At 36.2% G+C, this 18,383-nt stretch overlaps 1 protein-coding gene across 1 annotated transcript; it reads right to left on the bottom strand.

The window, feature by feature from the left end:
* Nucleotides 1-4,495: 4,495 nt before the first annotated feature.
* LOC145660584 (uncharacterized) lies at nt 4,496-8,655 on the bottom strand. The gene is made up of 2 exons (XM_081725827.1): nt 5,847-8,655; nt 4,496-4,986 (listed from the first exon to the last, which is right to left on the bottom strand). Exons 1-2 carry the CDS (start codon nt 6,360-6,362, stop codon nt 4,918-4,920), a joined length of 585 nt encoding a protein of 194 aa, XP_081581953.1. The 5' UTR covers nt 6,363-8,655; the 3' UTR covers nt 4,496-4,917.
* Nucleotides 8,656-18,383: the final 9,728 nt, after the last annotated feature.

Genomic DNA, 18,383 nt, shown 5'->3' with positions numbered 1-18,383 from the left:
AAAGTGTATAGAGTAGATGCAAAAAGAGATCGTACACCTGACGTACGAATACGAAACAAAGATACCACAACTGGGGTTCACTAGTATTCACCTGAGTATACACCTCTGTATAGCTTGACGAATAACAGAATGAGTTTAGTTGTGAATAGGAGTGAAAAAAATGCACGGTGGGCTGTCAAAATGGGAAGCAACCGAACAGAACAAATGAGGAGACAAGAAAAGTAATTATTAAATTGCATAAGAAAGGTACGTATTTGAGAAAGATAGCAAACCTTGCAGACAGGCCTCGTTCAACAGTACAAACAATAATTGCGATGTAGAAAATGTTTCTATCACTGTGCGAAAAAAAAAAAAAAAAAAAAAAAACTGGAAGACCAAGAGTGTTGAGTGAACAAGATAAACGTTACATTATTAGGGAAAGAAAAAAGGTTCCGAAAAGTAGTGCTGTGCAATTGGCAACGGATCTGGAAACACGCGGTGTTAAAGTATCAGCCAGTACAGTGCGGAATATTTGCAGGGTATCATGGTCGGATAACCAGGAAAATGTTCTGGGTGAACAAGACAAATCGTATAAAGAGACTAAAGTTTGAAAAAGAGTATAAAGATAAGGGATCAGGCTTCTTTCTGGAATAGGGTCATATTTTCGGACGAAAGTAAATTTAATCTTATCGAATCCAATGGGAGGCGTATGGTATGGCGCAAGGTGAATACAGAGATGAATCCTCAAAATCTCGTCCCTAAAGTAAGACACGGAGGAGGGTCCGTGCTCGTCTGGGGTTGTATGAGTGCCTCAGGAGTGGGTCGTCTCCACTTTATCGATGGAGTGATGATCCACAAAGTGTATATTAACATATTAAAGGAAAATCTCCATAATAGTGCGCAGAAAACAATTTATTGTTCAGCAAGGCAACAACTCACTCGATTGTTGGCTACTCTATAATACCTTGAAACAGCTTCGCACACCTCCCCAATCCCCAGACATGAACCCCATAGAACATCTATGGTCTGTTCTGGAGGCAAGAATCAGAAGGCACAGCTTCTCTACTAAAGAAGGCCTGAGAAAAGCTATTCAAGAAGAATGGAACATAATCAGTCCCGAAGCTACAGAATTACGAACTACTACAGGTGAAATCAATGCCACGAAGACTACAGACAATCATTAACGCACAGGGTAATCCCACAAAATATTAAATAGCGTAATATACTTTATAAGCATTAATTCAAGCATAAGTGTACGGTGACTTTTTGCGTTTACAAAAAAGGAATTCTCTCTTTCTTCTGAACAAAACAGTGATTGTCTTTGTTTGGCCTTTCTCTTGTATATAGAAATAAAATGTATGAATGTGTAGTCTTAAGTCTGGTTATATATATATCTTCCCCCTCCCGTTCTCATGCTAGCTGTTTCCAATATAAAGTATGCACGGTGTACGAACACTTTCTGCGCTCACTGTAGGTATGTTGACAATAAGCGAATGTTATTAGAATATTTGTTGAGATTTCTTTTCCTTCACTGCCTTTCGCCTGGTTAAAAAGTAGTTTGCAGTGCTTTGGAGCAGCTGCAGGTGGGAACGCGATAATGTTTGAGACATACCGGGGACTTTTTTGTGTGTGAAAATAAGACATTCCTCATAAAGCAGTAAATAACTGCAGTAGCAATTGTCTACGTAAGTAATAAAGACATATCCAACTACAAGAAACTAATACAGTATATATATTCATTATTGTGTTTCTCTTTTAACAGCTACTAGCTAGGGATGGCCAATTCCAGAATTTTTACTTTCCGGAATCCGAAAAGTAAAATCGGAAATATTCCGAATTTTTTCTAAATTCCGGATTTTTTCCAAATGTCGGAATTTATCTGAATTCCGGAATTTTTCCAAAATCCGGATTTTTTCTAAATTCCGGAATTTTTCCGAAATCCGGATTTTTTCCGAATTTCGGATTTTTCCAAAATCCGAAATTTTTCCGAATTCCGGAATTTTTCTGAATTCCGGATTTTTTCCGAATTCCGGATTTTTTCTGAATTCCGGAATTTTTCCGAAATCCGGAAATTTTCTGAATTCCGGAAAGTAAATTTTCAGATTCCGGAAAACAAAATTTCCGGAATCCGGATTCCGGAAAATTTTGGCCATCCCTATACTGTAGCTTACGTTGTATTTAAAAAGTCACAATATGTCACAGTAGAAATAATGGGTCATAAAGAGCGACATATCAAAATAAGTGTAAGCCCAAAGAATACATGTAATAATATTGTTTTCTTGTATTCATGTGCAAAATGTTAAGAGTTTATAGTAACTAAGCAATATATAACGCAATTAGGTTATTAACTGGCTAAACATGCGGTTACACCAATATTAATACTCAAATTTAAATGTTATTATGGTGCTTATCCTGTTTTGAAATAATTAAATTGAAACAACGCAGTTTTTAAGTTGTAATCAAATCGTTATAGTAATAGTTATAACAGATCAAGAGAATTTTTGGGAAGAAACAGGGGGGTCAATTGCACTCCATGAGTTAGAGAGATGTGTATACATTTTAATTCATAGTATAATATATTAATGAAAAACGTGACACTATGCATTTCGGTGAGTCTTGCCCACATTTGCCAACCGTTCATTATTGTAATGGACAGTTCGGTTTTTGACCTCCTTCTCTGGAGTTCGGCAAGACCTCAAAACCGGACGTTAAATGTTCGGTAAGTTTTCCTCTTATTAGTCCTATTCTCTGTTCTATTCAGATTATTATCATTATTTTTTATTTTGTGGAAAGTAGATTTAGTTGAATTTGGATTTTGAAATGAATCGCATTTGACAACCGGCTGTTCATGGCCATAGCGTAATTCCATTCCGTAACGAATTTGTTGCTCTGTCACAGTAATGTTATCGTTTGCAAGGTGGCAGTGGTGCCAATTTTGCTTATTTTTGGCTAAATCAAGCGTATTTGGAGATGCATGTAGCCATACAACTATACGAAATGCTTATAACCTTAAATATAACTTATTTTATAAAATTACTGTCATTTTTGGCCTTTTCTACAATTTTACTGGACTTAGCAGTATTGCTAAAGGTCAACAAAAGTACATTTTCAAGAGCGCAGGTAGCACTGCTCCATCCTCAACTACATCTTCCAATTAAATAATGCATCCAGATCCAGTAAAAGTATGTAGGCATTATGAGACATTATCAAGCCCCATCGCAGGCACGTAGCCAAAGGTTGGTCCGCGGGGTCCTATACCCCCTTCGAGACCAGAAATGAAAAAAATAAGGAAGGATGAAACAAAATGAAATGAGAAAAAGAAGGTCAGCGATAAAAATTTAAAAAAAAGAAAACTACAGGAAGCTTTTGGTTACTCTTTCTTATGAGCAGATTTGTATTACTTGCAATATATACATGGTGGCGAGGTGTGCGAGATCTCCTGGAAGAGTCCAGGAATTTGAAATTTCTAGAAAAGTTACAGAATTCTCAGAATTTCTGCTACTAGTCAGGGAGATTTCAAGCTTCCGAAAGCATAGTGCCGTTGAGTAACAGCGTGGACATTTTTTATCATAATATTTCGTCATCCTATCCTTGCAGAATCAAACATGTTATTTCAAAAACAATTTTCTACTGCTCCTTTAATCTGTTATTTGGAACCGTCAGTAGTTGACGGAATAATAAAAACAAAAATTTATATGGAAAAGGGGTTCTATTAGCATTTGATTCAACAGAAAAAGGAACGCAGATATTGTAAAATATTTTACAAGACATTATTTACTTTGTACTTTTTATAATGGTGAATATGTACTTTTCATAATAGTTGAGATTATAATGAAAGGAAAATTGTTATATTTGAATGAACAAAGAAAAGAACGTAAATATCGTAAAATCTTTTTCAATGCGTTTTTCTTTATTATTTTACTCGAGATTTCGTCATAGTTTGTTATTAAAATACTTACCAACATATCTTCATTTTATTGTTCTAACAAACCAATATATGTTCCAGTAAAATAGTTTAGAATGATCGAGCCTGTGGTGTGATGATCACAGTATTTCATGTCACGAACCCTCCCCCCCCCCCATTCACGAAATCTTGGCTACGTACCTGCCCATCGAAGCTAATAAGACTTATTTTTCAAGTATATTTTGTACATACCATAATTATATTGCCATTGCTTTTCAGTTTTAAATACGATGTATTATTAATGGTAGACTATAAAAATTACATGTGCCGACTCAACCAAAACTGGAATAAGTGAGTTTAATAAATGCTTCAAAAGTAACCAAAATTATTAAATTCGAACTCTGAATCGCTCAATTTTATGTGAAGTAACCACTTTCAGGTTCTTTACACTTTTGACGAGAGATGATGTGAGAATCTTAAGAGTATACGTACCTCAGAAGCACGTCCGGTATTTCCATTTTCAAAAGTTGGTACTGTACCGTAAGTCAAAAAATTGAAATATTAAAGAAATCAAAATCAAAATGAAAGAGTGCAATTAAACTAGTGGTTACAATCTCTTTTTGTCACAAATGACAATATTTTATTAATGAAACAACTGACTTACAATGGTAGTATAGTGGATATTTTTGTAACAATATAAATGATTTAACAGTGAACATCCAAGAGTACTGAATACAGATTATCAGATTAGTATGTCAGATTAATTGTATAACAGATCATTATAATTTTACTCAATGCTTAACCAAACGGAAATAAGCTAAATATTTAAACATTCAAATCTGCCTGTCACTTTCAGAGACCTCCTAATTTCATGTCACATGCAAAATAGACAGTTAAAATTCTCTGTAGTCATACTTTACCTCATTGCATATTTCGCTTGGTCTTTCTTGCGGCATTTGTAATTTCGTATAGACCATTCCATTGCGATTCTGGATACAGGACCCAGAATGCAGAATGCAGAATGATTTCTTATTCTATTGGTCTAACTTGGTCATTTTATATGGACTATTGTCCTTGTTTACTTTAATTATTTTTCCTTTTAACTTCGCCAAAAGCCAACATAAAAATTTACAAAATCTTAGGAAAGTCCTAATTACATTTCCTGACAAAATATTGTTGTTGTCTAATGATGTACAAATAAGTATTTTTGAATTTTAATTTACCCTGAGGTTTGCTTTCATCTTTTTCGTGATTTTATCCGAATTGTTAATTACTACTGACAAGCAATGTTATTTGACTACAGGTGATTCTTGACTATTTTGCTTCTGCTTCCTACGATTTCTTGATTACAAGTACTGTCCTTGTGAGTTTTTTAAAAATAATGTGATGCATGTATCCAAAAGTTAAAATATTACAGAAAACTTAGTTCCATCTTCACCTACCAAATTGCCATTATAATTTTTATGAAAAAATGATTTTTTAAATTCTCAGTTCATGGTTTCATTACATTACCCCACCAACTGGAAGAAAAATTCCTGAACAGTACCTTTAGCGTATGTCATTAGTTTTTAAATTCTTAGTTCGAATAAACATTGAATAAATTGACAAACACTAAACACTGTGAAAAACACTGGGAGGTGAACATAATGTCCACTTGAATGATTGTTGTCTCACTTCAGAACACTGGGAGGTGAAAAACGGGGTCTTCTAATTGTCCTTATCGTGGCCATCGATAAACGAAGAATGTCCCTAGTCACTCCACAGAAATCGAAGTGAAGACTGAAAGAAATGGTAGATGATGTGAATTGCAACTGGGCTTCTGTAAATGCAGACGCTGAGAGCTGCGACTGACAGTAGGCAACCGATAGTGGTTCCTATAGATGGTCCTCTTCTTGAAATGTACTCGGGACCGTAGTGAAGGATGATGAACAGCTACGCATTTGGTGTGGCATTTGGGCGTCACCTTTTGCTGGGAGCTGCGAATTAACGATGTCCTGGCCAAACCAAGGACCCTTGATGACGGATGAAAAACAGCTTGGCGTCTCGGTGTCCGTCGTGTGGACTGGAGGCAAGCTAAAGCTGCGGTGATTGGTTTTCCGAGTTCTGGAATCGAACCCTGGACCTTTATGATGATGGGACAGCTGTGGCACTGGAACATTTCAACAACAACTGGAGCCAAGGTGCTGCTGAATGATGAAAGTGACGATGTATCCGTGGTGAAACAGGAACGGGAGGAGATGCTGGCTGTTGTGGTGGTGATTCTGGAACAGCTGACGTAGAAGCTCGGCATAACTGCAAGGACTAGTTGACCATTAAGTGTTCTGGCTCTGGAGAAAGATGGCGGGATCTGCATGTGAGAGGCGCTGGAGAAATAGAAGCGGGCAGGCCAATGCTGGTACAGGAACGTCTGGAAGATGACCCTTGTAGAAGCTGGACGTAGCATCTGGAACTGGACTATCTCGAAGAAGGATGTGCCCATGCTGGTGGACTACATTTTGCTGGAGAAGGAACTGGCCTCCTGCAGTGACATCTCTTTGCAGTTGCATAATGACAAAAGAAATTGCATTAGTTTTTTTTTATTTATTATTTTTTTAAAAAACTTTTCGTGTTTTTGTCGTATTGCAATGTAAGGCAAAGTCGAACAATATCGAAAATTTATGGTAGAGATATGTTTAAAGTATTATTATTGAGAAATATTTTGTTTTTGACAAATATTATATAATAAGAACAAGGAAGTTTTCGCGGCAACTGTGTTTGTTTACTTGTGGTTAATGACCCAGAAACGAAAGAATGACACTCCAACCGTTATTAGATGGAATGTTATGATTAGAATTGTAGCGGAAGAAAGTGTGTTTTTCTGAAAAGGGAAAAGTGTCCTGTGATGTTATGTCCTCGTGAGAGTGCGATTGCCTGTGCGTAAATGTTATTGTTAGTGATTTAATTTGTGCTGATGTAGTGATTTCTCGTGTTGTTGTTTTGTGCCTATAATGATATAATTATGATGTCTCAGGTAAGTCCTATAATAATGAAATGAACGTAGATACTGGCTATATCATCTGAGCATAGGAATTGAATATTAGCCTTCCCCCCACAAAGAAGACCAATATAGGGCGGTAAAATATTCCTGCACATCCCAATTCCAGGAATATTTTTACCTCGGTCTATTGTAAAAGCATAATTTACTGACAAAAGAGGAAATTCAAATACAAACCTTCGCGAAGCGACTCCCCAAAACGCCACGTTTAGTGAGTATGTTTCAACTCAATTTTGTCAGTACTGTTTGTGGTTTGAAACTGAACAAATTATTCGAGCAAGATATATTTGTTATGCAAAATGAATAGGCTTCACCTGAGAATGATTAGTGATTGTTTTAGTATGAAAAACAAATGTTGAGAGTACCAAGGTTAATTATGTTAGTGCAATATGAACAAAAACGAAAAACATAGGTGATAGTTTGAGATAAATAAAAAAGTCTATAATTATGTTAGTATTATACGATCGAAAACGAGAGACGCAGGCGGTAGTTTGAGATAAATAATTAAGTCTACTGTGAGCGATTGTGTATAAGAAAACATGTATACTAGCAAACAAACACTATGCTAAAGTGATAACAAAATTATTATAAAAAATTGAAAATAATTCGATATTGTTTCTATGACACAGAGAAAAACAACATATCTATTTGGCATGTCACATGATAGCATATGTTTGCCTAAGGAGCTATGTACCGTAACTCAAAAAAATTAAAATATTAAAGAAATCAAAATCAAAATATTAATTATTATATCATAAATTTAGTTATATCAATTACAAAAGGAATAGCGAATTTGTACCTTAATTAAAGAGTGCAATTAAACTAATGGTTGCAATCTCTTATTGTCATAAAATGACAATATTTTATTGATGAAACAACTGACTTACAATGGTAGTATAGTGGAAATTTTTGTAACATAATATGATATAAATGATTTAACAGTGAACATCCAAGAGTACTGAATACAGATTATCAGATTAGTATGTCAGATTAATTGTATAACAGATCATTATAATTTTACTCAATGCTTAACCAAACGGAAATAAGCTAAATATTTAAACATTCAAATCTGCCTGTCACTTTCAGAGACCTCCTAATTTCATGTCACATGCAAAATAGACAGTTAAAATTCTCTGTAGTCATACTTTACCTCATTGCATATTTCGCTTGGTCTTTCTTGCGGCATTTGTAATTTCGTATAGACCATTCCATTGCGATTCTGGATACAGGACCCAGAATGCAGAATGCAGAATGATTTCTTATTCTATTGGTCTAACTTGGTCATTTTATATGGACTATTGTCCTTGTTTACTTTAATTATTTTTCCTTTTAACTTCGCCAAAAGCCAACATAAAAATTTACAAAATCTTAGGAAAGTCCTAATTACATTTCCTGACAAAATATTGTTGTTGTCTAATGATGTACAAATAAGTATTTTTGAATTTTAATTTACCCTGAGGTTTGCTTTCATCTTTTTCGTGATTTTATCCGAATTGTTAATTACTACTGACAAGCAATGTTATTTGACTACAGGTGATTCTTGACTATTTTGCTTCTGCTTCCTACGATTTCTTGATTACAAGTACTGTCCTTGTGAGTTTTTTAAAAATAATGTGATGCATGTATCCAAAAGTTAAAATATTACAGAAAACTTAGTTCCATCTTCACCTACCAAATTGCCATTATAATTTTTATGAAAAAATGATTTTTTAAATTCTCAGTTCATGGTTTCATTACAGTACCATAGTCTTGGCCCCTGCCCCTTGCAAGCAAGACGTGAAATGACGCTATTTTAGTAGGTTTGCTGTATTTCTCTGCAGGAATTGCTTTATATTGCAAGAATGTTTTTATACGTTGATTTATATCTCAAGCTTTAACTCTAGTAGTCCTGTAAGTACCTTTCACGCTACTGCCATCTATTCTCAGGCAACGAACACGGCAATATACGTTAGGGCGACTGTTTCCTTAAGGAACAAGCGTTACTCACAGACTACGGCAATTTCCTTTGATAATAAAGATTGTACTTGGCATGGAATAAATACTTATGAATTTTATATAACTAATTACAATTCCGAACCAGCTTTGCTTAGAATTCTCAATAATTTCCAGTCAAAAACCTTTTCTTGATCAATAAACACAATATACACATCTTTCCTTTTTTCTATAAACATTTTACCGATTACTCTTAATAGACTAATTGCATCTTTTGTGCCCTTACCTCTCCTAAATCCGAACTGTTCCTGCTCAACTTCTTCATGTGTTCTTAAATACAAACTTCTGTTCAATATTTGAAGTATAATTTTTGCTGTATGTGATATGAGACTAATAGTTCTATAGTCATCACATCTCTCTGGGCTCGATATTTAGCTAACGGTAAGGATAAAGATCATTTTCAGGAAATCTTTTGGCCACTCTCCTATTTCATATATTTCATTTCTGAGTCGGAAAAATTCATGCTTGCCCAATTCAACCAATCGAATTAAATAGGAGTATGGGAGAGAATCATATACTCATATTTAATTCGATTGGTATATTAACCCGATTTCCTTTCCATTCCTAATCTCAAATATAACTTTTTCAAACTCAGCTCGAAGAATACTAAACCCTTTTTCGTTGTCTCACATTTAATTTTCTACTTCAACCTCTAGGCCATGTGGTCTATCTCTATTCGCATACAAGTTTTGAACATATTGTTTCGAACTTTCTAAGACTCCTCTCGCTGACTACCTTCCCATTCTTATTTGCTATTGACATCAAGATACTCCCTCGTTTCCTCCGAAATTCCAAGATTTCATCTCCTTGTACATTTACTAATGTTTCCCAACTCTATGTCCTCACATTTTCGTTTATAAAACTCTTCCCTTCTTCTGTCTATTTGCCTTCGTATATTGTTCTTTAGGTTCCTGTGTATATTTCTTGTATATTTCTACCTTCTTCTATAACCTGTTTCCATGTTCTCCTTTCCCTTGTTTTCTGCGACATCTGTTCTGTAACTCATGGTTTCCTAGTCGTTTTGTATTTTCGTAACCTTCCACTTCTTCTGCAGCCTGCTGTATGCAAAGTTTAATATGCTTCCACCATCTGTTACTACTTACACCTATTCTTCCTCGTTTGAATACTTTTCTTCAAATTTCTCTACGAAAAGATTCCTTACTTTCTCGTTATCCAACTATTCAATATTTTATTACTTTTCTTCTGGGCATACTTTTTAGCTGAATAACCACTTCGCCCAAACAAAGTTATAATCACACAAAATAATGGTACTAGGAACCGTTTTTGCATTCTTCAAGCTATTCCGATACTAATCCTGAATCATAACGTAGTCTATTTGGCATCTTTGACCATCTGGTGAGGATTTTCATGTAAATATTTCTTTCTTTTTCTTTTGTGCTCATTGAACCAAGTGATCCCAATTACTAGTGAATATTGTCTATAGAAATTGACCAGTTCTTCTCCTCTTTTATTTATTTCGCCTAAGCGATATTTGCATACAATACTACTGTCCTATCCTTCCTAATTTCACTGAAATCTCCGAAGAGAATTATGTGTTCACTTCTTTTCTCCCTTTCTATATTTTTTTTCTAGTTGCTCACAATTTTCCTCTACTTCTTCAGTCGTATGTGAGGTTGTTGGTGCTTATATATGTATTACTATTAAATAATCTTTTTCATTTTTCCACATTCTACTTTCACTGACTTCAATTTTAGGTGATTACCTAGGATTATTCCCACACCATTACATCTAAATTTTTCATTATCTGAGTTAAACATTCTATAACTTTCACTTCTTAATCTCCTATTAAACTTTTACCAAGTCTAGATTATTTTGTGTCATTTTTTCTTTAAGATTTTCTAATTTCTTTCCCTGTAATATTGTACGTACGTTCCATGTGCCTATCCTAAGTCTTTTAGTTTTACTTGTCTTCCATGCTCTAGCAATCTTCCATTCGCTGTTACTTTCTCGTTCAATAGTCCTTCCCAACACAAGACATTCTCTTCCACAACTAGATGACCTGCAAAAGGCCATTGTAGATATGTTCTCTTTCTGCTTACAGCAAACTGGGGAAAAATTAAGCAGTGATTTCCTGTTGCCTTCTATCCCGCAGAATCCCAACAGTTCCAGTCACTCTGACCATGCGTGGGACTAACTCCAAATTATTGTGCCAAGCAGTATGATTTTCGCCAATTTGGCTACTGGAGAACTGCTGCCTTTTCCCAGAACACTCTACAAAGTTGTGTTGAGAAGAGGGTTATTCAAGTCACGAGAAGAAGTGCCAACCATAAACGTGGTAATGGTAGTTGGAAGTGGCAGAATTTCCTTAGGAAGAAACAACATTTCAGTGAATGGTTGTAGTTTCTTTACCCGACGGCCATTATGTTGTATTCCGTTAACACCCACATTAGCGACCGAGGAGGAGTGAGGTCACGTTCTCTTCTCCGATTCAATCTTAGTGGGAATTTTGGACATACACTTATCTGGTAAGAGATGGGAACATAAATGAACCCAGACATATTCAAACATGACCATTTTGGTGGTCTGGTGTTCTTGTGTGAGGAGGCATAATGTTACATGAGCATAGCGATCTCCCAATTTTTGAAAGCGATACGCTCACCATCAACATTATTGTGACAATGTACTCCTTCTCCACATGCATGTTCTCAGAGGTATGTCCGACTCCAATTTCTTCCTTATGGATGCAGAAACGCGACCGCATCGAACAGCGCAGGTGTAACAGAACTTTTGTAACCACTGATATTCGGCGAATGTGCTGAACTGCCTGTTCCTCCGACTTGAATCCCATTGAACACGTTTATGATGTTATGGGATACGTCTTGCTGCACGTCCAGATCCACCAAGTATCATCCAGCAGTTATCAAAAGCGCTGATGGATTAATGGAACTTTACACCGCAACAACTCATTACCAACTTTGTGATCAACGTATGGGAGCAGGTTGCAGAGCATGCATCACTGTCCGTAGTTACCACGCACCCTTAAAAGAACCACTTCACTCATTCTATAATATCGGAGGAGCATCAGGAGTCGGATTGCTTTCAGTGTAAATTATTGCCTCTGTATAAACGTGTAATCTTTGTTCTTCTAATCACATGTTTCTTTCTGTTGTTTCTTGTATTATACTGTAGCAGGAGATTTGCACAATATATATATATATATAGAGATATGTTTGTGTATATACGTATATATAATGTGATACCTATTTGTCGTGTGCGTATTTTTCTGTTCGAGATTTTCGGTTCTAGATTATTACAAACAAGAAAGAGACTATGGGGGAAAGGGGCTTCTTATTCACATAAATAAAGTACTTGATAAGTTCAGAAAGAAAAATATGAAATACAATCCCATCTTTAAAGTTAGGATTACCAGGAAAGAGAAACTTGTGGAAACGAGTGACAATAGGCCTATTACCAAATGTTGATCAAGCCACTCTCTAAATTGTACAATTCATTCAAAGAATTATTTTCCCAGGGCAGTAAAACTTTATTTAGAGAAATTGGGATTTTCCAAGTGCGGCTGGTACTATATGTTGCATGGTAGTGAAACCAAATATTTGTATTAACACTAAAGAATTTTTTAGAGTATTAAAGTAATGTTTCAGTAAAATAAACCTTTGCTCTTAAGCGCAAGGCACTATTGATGTACTGTAAAAAAATCAGTTAGAAAAGCATTGGAGACCATTTGTATATATCTGTATCTCTGCTATCTTCTCGTATTGTCCGCTACCAGTTGCGGCCACTTTGGCATACGGTAAAGTTATTTTCTGTAATAGTTACGAAATCCTCCTTCGCTTGGTAACGCTAAACTCAATTGGAGTTTAGAAAAGGTTTCTGAGGTTAGGTCAAATTTAGTACTAAATTTTGAGAAAGATTGGGACTCGAGCTAATTTTTTAAAAGAATTATCGGGCCGGGGTCGGGCCAAAATCTCCTAAACTTTTCGGGCCCGGGCTGGGCCGGGCCTAGGTACGTTCGGGCTGGATTGGGCTCGGGCCGAAAAATTTGGCCCGTGCAGGTCTCTACCGGAGCTAAGAAAAATTAATATTGCTATCCACTTTAGTCCCTTCACATTTTGATCCTGGCCCCGAACAAAAGTTTCTGCAAGGAAGTCAGTGCAAAAATTAATTTTAGCAACGTTGTAACTTCAGAGCAGCAATATAGGAAGACTCGTCATGATTTAGTGGCCCGCAATCGTATTCTGATTGAGAGATGCTAAATTATGTATAAAGTTTATATATATAGTCCAAAACATAAATTCCCGCAGCGGAAAGTAAGAGGGACAATTTCACTCCTGGAGTTTCAAAATAGATTTGATTATTGGAAATACATGCCCAAACATTTTAGAATTGCTTACTACTCATACAGTATTTAATATATTTGGTGCAGTTAATGAAGTTGCGCAATATGCATCAATAATAATTGTATTACATGAAGAATATTGTTTGCATCAAGCTATGTATATTCGCGACTTATTTTATGTATTGGTCTTTCCTCTCTTCCTTTGCTGGTGCGGAAAAGTTCTGCGAGTGTTTCTGGCTCTAAATATTTATTATGTGTAAAACAGTGAAATTATCAAAATATAAAATTTCGTATATTAATTTTGTTCCCACGTCGCGTCGATGCAGTTTTTAAGAATGCTCAGTGCCTCAAAAACTGTACAGTATTGGCTCTATCAAGTATAAGCGATACTTGTGGACTTGTCATTAAAACAATCTTTCTCTTGTGCCATGCTTACTAAAACCATGGTTGTCAGAACATTACCTATGGACTCGTATTGTTCCTCTAAACACACTTGAATGCTTTGAGTACAGCAAAAAATTCAGTTTGAAAGTAGCAACAATTCTCTGAGGTTGACACTCAATTGTTTTATTATAATACTAGGGTGCAGCGTTTTACCACTTTTTTTTCGGAACGTAATGTAATACCTGGCAAAAGTGGCCCACCCACATGGACATTACAGGTATAGATTTTTTTCCAAATCGGATAATATCTTCTGTGAGAACTATTGCTTCAAAGTTTCAAAATATCACTGAAAATTACAAAAAATACCAAAGTTCTTCATGAATTTTAGTTATGTTAAAGTAAACATTTTTTGGTTAAATACATGTTAGTTGCTTAGAAAACTGACATTCAAGTATAAAAATGCCAGTTATATGCCCCTGCGGTGGGATAGGGGTGCCTACTTTGGGGCCAGAAAAGGGGGCAAATTCAGTACATTTAAGCGGTTGTGCAGGTCCTCGCTCACCTGGTTATATAGGCTGTCCAAGCGTCCCAGAGTCTGCCACGTGGAGGTGGCTGCACCTAGGGCTCCTGCGCCAGTCCTACCCAACCAACCAATCATATATAGGGACGGATGAACTAATGCAATTCGTCACTGTCAGGAAAAATTGTCACAAATTGGGAGTTTGATTGCAATTTAGACACAGCTTGCCTAGAAAGTAAGGTTGATCTGATTATCCCGTTCCTAGCATCACTGCCACATACTCCAGAGGCTGCTTCAGTGATTAACTTCACTATCCGTTCTACTGCCATCGTGTGGCATGGATAGATGGTGGAGGATTATTCTGGCACAGTGTTGTCAGAAAGTGAAAGTTTGTCCATGAGCTATTTGTTTGATACCGTTCTTAGAACTGGTGGTACAGTTATTGAAACATCAGTGCTTTCCCAAAAGATCATTCCAGTGTAATCTTTCGCCTCAAAATTCAGTCTGGGAATGATGTTATATCTAATAGTGTTATGAAGATTCTCTGCTTCGTGTTTTAGAGAACTAAGAATCTTATGTAATGCATTTTGTCGGACACCAAGTAGACCATCAGTCATGAAGGCGAAAAGAACATTCTCTGGGAATGCGAGAAATGCATTCGTCTGAATGGATGAACGGATTACAACCTGGTATTCATTTGGTAAGTATCTAGGCCTATGAATGGTCTCAAATACGTGACGAGGACCATTAGCAATGGAAGACTTGAGATAAGTATCTCAGGTATTTACTGAGTTTTCTGAGCTCTTCTGACTATGATGAGGTAAGTCACATTTTATAAGTGCTCTTCTCTAACGATGCCTGCGTGTGTTTTAGTGTCATCGTTTCGACCATCAAAGTATAGGCTTTTAATGGGATCATCATTTCTAGAACGTACTTTTAAATTTCGAGCAACTTTAAGTTTCGCACGCCTTATTTTGCTCCTGTTCACAATTAAAGCAGAGTTATGTTACTAGATTGTTGAGAGGTTATAATTCCAGCCTTTAAAGCTGCCTGAAGCACAGTTCATGTTCTATGTGCCACAGCCCTTTAGCTTACATTGTATCTCTGAGCAATCATAGCAGTTTCAGTCAAATCTAGCTTCAGTTAGATGTTCTGTCTCTGGGTTTGGTCTCTTCCTCAGAAGACCTTTCCTCTGCTTTCTCTTCAAGGTCTGCTTCATTGTCACTGAAGTCATTTTTGTGATATAATAAACAATATTGACTTTTTAAAAAAAGAAATACAGAATTTTCTGCGAAAATAGTGTTTAGCAAACTATTATCTGTAACGGCCAATTCATATAAGCTGAAGGCAACAGTAACCAAATATGGGTTACATGCGTAGGATCGAAACTGCGTAGCATCGAAACTGCGTACGATCGAAACTGCGTACGACCGAAACTGCGTACGACCGAAACTGCGTACGATCGAAACTGCGTACGATCGAAACTGCGTACGATCGAAACTAAAACCGGCGTAGGATCGAAAACAGATAAGGTCTTATGATCGAACAATAAAAAAACAATTATTTTATAATCACAGAATATTAAGTAATAGTATTTTTTTGAAGTTATATAGGGAAAAATCGGAGTAGGATCAAAACTGTATACGACCGAAACTGCGTAGCGTCGAAACTGCGTAGGATCGAAACTGCGTACGGTCGAAACTGCGTAGCGTCGAAACTGCGTACGATCGAAACTGCGTAGCGTCGAAACTGCGTAGGATCGAAACTGCGTACGATCGAAACTGCGTACGGTCGAAACTGCGTACGATCGAAAGTGCATAGATACGAAACTGAGAAATAAAATAATGACAAATATAATTAAATAATCATACAGGGGTGTACCCAGGAAGTTTTTCTTGGGGGACTATGACTTATTCAGGAGGACCAAAAAAGCTAAGTCTTGTCTCAGCAGGGAGAAAGGAGAATCCTCCCCCCAAAAGCCACTACTTCTGATCAAGTTGGCAAATTCCTTGTTCAGAAGATTGCCGTTAAGTTCAATTGACTTAGCTTAACATTTTCTTAGTTACCTAGTTGCTGTGAATTGTCACTTCTTTTATAGACTTTGCAGGTGGCACAATCGAAGGTTCATGTAATTAGTTCAAGTTTTTGCTAGTTTGGGCTTCGTCCCAAATTTACTAACTTCCAGGGTTGTTTTGTTTAAAACAAAATATTTAAAACAAATGATTAAAACTTTTTTTTAACAATTGATTTTGTTTAAAACAAATTTTGTTTATGTTTTAAACATTTTGTTTTAAACACGTTTATTTTGAAGACTTGTCTTGCATTTTATTTTATGTTCGTAAAAAAAAGAAATCTTCCAGAGCAAGAGAACTGTCCAAAAGTGCTCCCCAATCAGAAGACTATTTTCTTCCCATGTGAATGGTTTGATTTCTCGTGGCTACAGCAGGTCAATGTGGTGATCTACAATTTATTTTGTCTCTTTTCCCCCTTATTTTTAACGTATATTGTATTGTTTAAATGCTTCTCAGTTAACTTGCGAGAAAGTGTCGTAGTCGAAGGTTGGACTACTTATAGAACTGATATTAAAAAATAAATAAAATAATTATCACGGAAACAAACTGTTGTGTTGTATTCATTGCGACGTTGAGGTTCTGAAATTAAAATATCGCAAGCATTCGTTTGTACAGTACATGTTAGTTCTGTCTCCGTACAACATGGAATCGTTTAACATGGATTATGCGTGAAGAAAAGAAGGACATGATTTGATACAAATTTATTAGAGTAACTCAAACTCAATCAGGTAAGTAAACGATCAAACGAGTTTGTCACAAAACGTGTAAGAAAGAAATGGGTGGTTTAGTTCCAAGAACGAAAATCATTATAAAAAATGCAATGCTTGGTAAAAATGGAAACCCAAACAAATGGTAAAAATGTTGATCCGAAAATTGCTTCTGATGAATCTAACGTCAGTGGTGTGGCTGAGATGCAACTGGAAACTTCAGGTAACAACTAATTTTGTATCAACAATATCTTTTTCATTATATTATGAAAATTTTATTTCGTACCTCTTCCCCACCACAGTTCTAAATTTTCTTTGAAACTTTACAACTTGGCATAGCTTGTATGAAGAGACCAGGTGAGAAACGCAAGGTATGGCAGTCGATCACGTAACTAACCAAGTGTGATACTTATTATAACGTTAGTGCTGAACGTCAAGGTCTGGGACAATTTGATCTCAATTTGTTTGTTTGTATGTATGTACCACGCTACAGGGTGCAATATTCAGTCTTTTAACATTAATTTTTGAGGATAGAGACACGAGGCGTCGGAATTTGCTGTATAGATTTTGACTGCGATCCCACGTAAAATTTCAAAATTAGTGGGTCAGATCCCACTTTAAACAAAAAGCCCTGTCTAATATAGCCTTGCTACTGATGCAAGATGTAATCAATCAAACTAAACAAACTAATTTTATATGTTTCGAACAAACTTGGGTTGCAGGATAAATTTGGCTTCAACTCAACATTTAGAGCACAAGGGACCCAAGTTCATTTTCAGAAAGGTTCACTTTTGCTCAGCAAACGTAATATCTTCGTAGCATAGGGTATGAAATAAATGAAACAAAAACCACGGGAAAGCGTGTGGACTAGAGTTTCATAGGACAACCGCTAGACAAGGGCGTTGACGGAATGGGGAGGAGAGCTAATTTTCCCTTCCCCCTCCTTGCTCATACATTTAAGATATTAACATTATACTTGTATTGTGTATGTTGCAGCGTTGGAATGATTAACAAGTCAAGCTCCGAATGTCATAGTCAATGATGCATAATTACGTTACCTAAATGCAGAATGTGTCCAAAAGAATACATCGACGTAAAATGTCATATTTTCACAACCACGAATCCGAGATGAAAGAAAGAAAAACTACCTGAAAAAAAGGAATCTAGAATTTTGTATGATTGCCGCTAGATAGGGGCGTTCGTTTAGAAATCATCCGCCTTCTACCCTGAATTTCAGATTTTCGGGGCAGTAATGCAGATTTAGAAACATTTTGCTTAGCAAAGTCCAACATTTAAAAATTGAAGTCCTTGCACCGAATAAATACGGATTTTGATCATTGGCCGTAAGGAGCTATAGGCCTATATTGCTTTCTTGTATAATTTTTTTACCCAAGGATTTCAAAGGTGGCTCTACTTTCGAGTTTCGGGCCTGCTTAAAATTCAGGAAATTGGACCTAAGCAACTTCCCAGTTT

Source organism: Thermobia domestica, chromosome 9 (assembly GCF_964235325.1).
Source record: "Thermobia domestica chromosome 9, izTheDome1.hap1.1, whole genome shotgun sequence".
NCBI lineage: Eukaryota > Metazoa > Arthropoda > Insecta > Zygentoma > Lepismatidae > Thermobia > Thermobia domestica.
The sequence above is the reverse complement of the archived record's forward strand: the minus strand, read 5'-3'. Positions and strand labels throughout refer to the sequence as shown.